The 6,000-nt window shown below is 40.7% G+C and overlaps 1 protein-coding gene across 3 annotated transcripts in view; it reads left to right on the forward strand.

Annotated features, from left to right (window-relative positions):
* Positions 1-1,045, forward strand: part of MARCHF6 (membrane associated ring-CH-type finger 6) — a 1,325,445-nt gene extending 1,324,400 nt beyond the window's left edge. For all 3 annotated transcript variants that reach the window (XM_040351966.1, XM_040351964.1, XM_040351965.1), the window contains one exon: positions 640-1,045. In XM_040351966.1, coding sequence (XP_040207900.1) covers positions 640-736 — 97 coding nt within the window. In that variant the 3' untranslated portion in view covers positions 737-1,045. The remainder of the gene's footprint in view (positions 1-639) is intronic.
* Positions 1,046-6,000: the final 4,955 nt, after the last annotated feature.

Here is a 6,000-nt window from a genome sequence, read left to right on the forward strand (position 1 = left end):
TCACACCTCCTTGAAGTTAGTGACCACAGAGAGAAAGCTCCCAGCACTGTGGTTATCAGGAAACAGACAACCAGGAAGTGTGGAGATCAGAGAAGAATTACAGCAACTTGAGAGCAAAAACGAACAATGAGGACATGAAAACAGCACTGCATTAAGGTAAAGGAAGCTATTAAGATAAACAAAAAAATCACATCTACAAGTACAGTCCCTGGAATTCATAAAGAGGGGTGCAGACCCCCTTTGGAAGTTTGCCTTCCATGACAAGACTTTGTGTCGAACAGATTCACTTACCTGCTGAAAACATGTATGTGAATTTGTCACAAAGATATGCTAGACATTGCTGAATACAGCAATAGTGACATATTGGAAAAGTATCGCAAATAAGAACTTTATTAACCTGTTGCACGCATCATCATCATAATGGAATTGTCGCACATCTTTTATTAATTTGGTAAGAGTTCTGTGTACAGCTATAATGCCAATATAATGTTGCAAATCGCTCCCAGTGTTTCTTCATACTTCTATATTGTGTTACTTTTTTGTTGTGACACCTGATATAATGCTATGAATAATCCAGGCAGTACTGGCTGTCTATTTCTTTCTTTGCTTCTTTTTTGTCTAACATTTGTTTGCTCTTAGGTACCTTGTTGGCCAGCGCCTTGTAAATTATGAAAGGAAGTCAAGCAAATACACCTCTTCTCCTTCAGCACATCCTTTTCAAATAGTGCAGGATTAGAAATGAAAAGGAAAGTCCAAGGTTCATTTACCTCCAGAGACTTCTACATTGCTTTGTCTGTTTTCATGACATTTACTAATTTCATTGTCATATAGCATACTTCTCTAAAGACAGTTCACATGTACAGTCTACCACATTTTTTCAGCTTTGACAATGATCAACACCTTCATCTTCTCACCTGTTTTTATTTGGTTATTGTGACTTTTTTTGTCTTTTTGGAGGGGTGTCCTAATTAAGCAGATCTTAATTATAAATCTGAAACAACAATGTCTATTAATTTATTAAATGTAGTTGTCATTTTATTGTGCAGTTTACTGTTTTCTCACTGCAGTGTTTCTTGTGTGAAAGATTCTTAACTACCCAGTCTTGCTCATAAAGTGTATATAAACCCAAAAACTAAAATTGAATATATTGCAGCTTACCAGTCCTCAGATGAGATGTTTGTATTAGTTTACTCTCTTTAGGCTCCCCCCCCCCCTTTCTCTCGTCTGGTAATCCTTCGACAAACAAAGTGAGGGGAATTTACTAAGACTGTAGCAGGAGGAATCTGGAGCAGTGGTGCATGGCAACTAATCAGCTTTCATTTAATTTTCAAAGCTTAACTGAACAAGCTGGAAGCTTCTTGTTGCTATTGACAGTTGCTCCAGATTGTCTGCTATAGTTTTTGTAAATTCCCCCACTGGAGCGAGCCATGATTTCCACCTGGAAACATGGATTAAACATGTATGCCTTTGTTCATCTCCATTAGATTGGGTTGATGTGATTATTGGTTTTGAAAAGAAAAACAACCTTGTTTTGCTGTCTATTCTGCTAAAGAAACGGACAAGGACCGTGCCAGGGAAATTTATTTAAACTGGAGCAGACATAATCTGAAACCGCTGTGCATGGCAATAAATCAGCCTTAGCTTTATTCTGACTCTATTAGTGACTTATCCCTTTCTGAGGCCTCTATGCCTGATCTGAATGTTGCCGAGACAATCACTGCAGGCAATCCTCATCATATTGGTGAATTTACCAAACACATGGCATCCACGAATATCTTTATTGTATGCAGAAGGGTTGAGGCGAACCATATGATGAGATAGATGCTGATTTTGCAATGTTTCAAATCGAAAATGACATCATACAAAAAAGGGAGAAATTAAATAAAATTACATATAATTAATCAATTACCACAGGGTGGCAACACAACCACAAATAACTAGTCAAACAGAATCTTTATATGAATAGATACAACTACATTGCTCATATAACTGCCGAAGGCAGCACACTCCATGTCTGGTATAAAACTCTTATTTTAGCATCTATAAATGCAAATAAACAGCAGCTTAATTTGAAGTAGCTGTCTTGAAAATCTGAAAGACAAAAGGGAAAACATGCATATAATACAGAAACCTTTGAAAGATTAATTCAAGTATATATTAATTCAGAAAATGCAAAGCATATGCTGAATGGTGCCCATGCTGAGTGACTGACCCACTGTGTTCAGAATGCATTAGGCCAGCTGCTTAGCACAGGACCTGGAAGCAAGTGGAGATCACTGGTGCAGCAGTGTCTACTTTACTGATTTCCAGAGACATCGGACAGGTATGTGGTATAGATACATTGGTTCAAGCTAGACCATCATTGCATCTACAGTATGATATAAATATACCATACCTAAAAATATCTTTAAGGCAGTGTTCTATATTGCAACATGTAGTATCAGCTCAATGTCCTGGCCAGGGGAGCAAAGTTCAGTCTGCAAAATGCAAGAGCAAAACAAATTTAGTGATGGGTCTGATGAATGTCTTAACAATACCCTGTCGTACAACCCTTACCTCTACCTTGCAGATCTTGCCATCATCACTAGGAATGCTCTTAATGATGAGTATGGTACCAGTCAATTCTCTCAGTTTGCTGATGGTTGAGGTCTTCAACATATAAAATGGCATTGAGGCAATGCCATTTTCTGCATCCTTGCAAAAGGTTAAGACATTCCTTCTTCCATTGATTTCAGAAGCAGTTGTCTACATGCTTCCACTGACTTTGGTACAGGTTTCTTGTTGTAAAAATGTCCAGGTGAAAAAGGAACAGTCCGAAGCTTCTGGGTAAGAAGAGTCACTAGAACAAGAATAGCTGGGACTCTGGAACTCAAAGGATCTTGAATTGATTATAGCAGATGCTTTTTGCAAGGACAGTACAAGATGTAGTTTAAGTTTTGTGAGTAAGCCTTGTGGAATTCCAAAAAAGCAGTTTGTGAGACAGATACTCAAATCTAGACGCCACATCCCTTGTAAGAATACATTAGAGAAAAGTGGAGATGGGTTGACAAAACCCTGGGACTGTAAACGGTGTCAGTAAATCAATAATGTAAAAATAGTAAAAAAAAAAAATATTTAATTTTACAAAATAGAACAGCATAGTAGAATAAACATATGAAAAACCATCCAATGGAAGTAGATGAAGCTCAAGCATGAGCTATGGACCTGCTTAATATGTTTCGCTCTCGATGAGCTTCTTCAGGAGCTTTACAGGTGATACTAAAGGTCACAAACAAAATGTGCAAAGGATGGAACAACAGATTAGTATATTGACATGAGTAGATGACTATACACAAAACGTTTTCTTCGCCTGTAAAGCTCCTGAAGCTCATCGAGAGCGAAACATATGGAGCAATTCCGGTACAGGTCCATAGCTCATGCTTGAGCTTCATCTACTTCCATTGGATGTTTTTTCATATGTTTATTCTATTATGTTCTATTTTTTTTATATTTTTGTATTATTGATTTACTGACACCGTTTAAAGTCCCAGTGTTTTGTCAACCCCATCTCCCCTTTTCTCTTGAGGAATTCAAGTCAATTATCATAGAGTCCAGTATTCTACGTGTGATGCCTATGAGGCCTCGTACACACAACAGAACATGTCCGATGAAAACGGTCCGTGGCTGTACACACCATCAGACCAAATTTTCCACGGACAGCAAACGCGGTGACGTGGCTGTGCCGATGACGCGGCGACGTGCGCGACCCTGGAAGGTCAATGCTTACACGCATGCGTCGAATCACTTTGACGCATGCGAGGGCTTTCGGCCGAGCGGACATGTCCGTTGAGTCGTACAGACGACTGAACATGTCCAACGGACAGGCTTGCAGCGGACATGTTTCTTAGCATGCTAAGAAACATTTGTCCGCTGGAAACCTGTCCGATCCGCCGGAAAATTGTCCGGTCGGCCGTACAGACGACCGAACATGTCCGCGGAAACTGGTCCGCCCTGACCAGTTTCAGCGGACATGTTCGGTCGTGTGTACGAGGCCTTATTCTCTTCTACGTATCACCCATGTGAGAAAAATGGGGATAGCTATGTACAGGTCTTGTCATCCAAATAATCCTGGATTAGCTTATAGTTGAGCTGCAGTTCTCATCAGACTCCAGTAAAAATTAGTTCCCACAGTCAGTTCTTAAGCTAAAGCTAAGTTCACTTTTTTTTACCTTCCCTATGTACCAATATAGTTGGAGAAATGGAAACACTGGGCCAGATTCAGATAGAATTTACGTTGGCGTATCTATTGATACACCACGTAAGTTCTAGGAAGCGCCGGCGTATCTTCTTTCTGTATTCAGAAAGCAAGATACGCCAGAATTTTACTAAGATACGGCCGACTTAAGTCTCTTACACTGTCTTATCTTAGTTGCATATTTACGCTGGCCGATAGGTGGCGCTTCCGGAGATTTACGCATCGAATATGCAAATTAGGTAGATACGCCGATTCAGAAACGTACGTGCGCGCGGCGCATTTTTTTACGTCGTTTGCGTAAGGCTTTTTTCGGTGTATAGTTACCCCTGCTCTATGAGGCGTATGCAATGTTATGTATGGACGTCGGGCCAGTGTAGAATTTTTTACGTCGTTTGCGAATAGGGTTTTGCGTAAGTTACTGTCACGTCAAAAGCATTGACTATTTGCGGCGTAATTTGGAGCATGCGCACTGGGATACTTTCACGGACAGTTTTGAATAAGGCGGGCTTACGCCGGCCCGTATACGCTACGCCGCCGTAACTTCGGGCGTAAAGTTTTTATGAATACGGGACTTGCCTGTCAAAGTTATGGCGGCGTAGCGTAAAGGAGATACGCTACGCCCGCCTAAAGGCATCTGAATCTGGCCCACTGTCCCTGTGTTCTGGAGCAGGCTTCAACTCTGCCTCTGCTTTTTTCTATAGAAAACTCATTCATGACTTCCTGGTATCTGTCCTGCAGCTGTTAGTAGAGTGAGAAAGTTCCACAACAGTTGATGTAATAGAACCGCAGCCTACTGCCCTCCTCCAGGAGATTACTCCCATCCACCTCTCTACTATCTTAGTTCAGCCCAGTACTGCAGTACTTTCTAAAACCCACAGCACTAGTACAGCACTGCTCCCATAATATATGTCCCTCCCACCTCTGCAGTTACATCCTTCTGCAATGCAGTCACTGTCAGTGAACACCGATCACCTTCAATACATAATCCAGGTTCTCCTCTGCTAATGGATCATTGTGTACTTCTTTTTCTGCGTAGATTATTTGGCAGAGTGTGCACACTGGAGCAGGTGAAGGAGCTGAGCAACACATAACAGCCTATGTGGAGCAGAGCTGTAGTATTGAAAACAGGATAAGTGTATCAATGGACAGATGTAAAGCTCACCATACACTAAACAATCTGCTTTAGACTATCATCAACTATGGCCTCTTATTATATAGTTTTGGTAAATTGTGCAATCAGACTGGCCATACAATGTATACATCAGAAATGATATAATTTTCATAGGGGGGGTGGGGGGGAGATGGCAGCAGAGAGAGATGCCATGATCACTTTCCCTGGATTTAGGTATTCCACATTATAATTTTTGCTGCAATGACGCAGGCATTTAGCTCGTATGTAAACAATTTGTGTTGCGCTAAAAATAAAAAAATGATGATAATATTGATCAACAAAACAGTGAGTCCATGAGTCACCAACGTGACATAAATACGTGAATAGGTATCTTGACTGTTGAATCAGCAACAGAATACTCCATCTTGTGAATAAACCATCACCAATTAAGGATGTACTCTTACCAGAGAGCATTGACCACCTGTTACGGAAGGTCTAAAAAAGCTCTTGTATCTCAGATATTCCAACACAGTTGAGAAATCCACATAAGGAAGGTGGGGGGTGATCAAGGCAAACAGCCAGTGGGGAAAGCAACAAATCCTCTTGTTCCAACCATAGCACCAAATGGCATACCCCAATGAGAAATAAAACGCCA

The sequence above is a fragment of the Rana temporaria genome, chromosome 5 (assembly GCF_905171775.1).
Source record: "Rana temporaria chromosome 5, aRanTem1.1, whole genome shotgun sequence".
NCBI classification, from domain to species: domain Eukaryota; kingdom Metazoa; phylum Chordata; class Amphibia; order Anura; family Ranidae; genus Rana; species Rana temporaria.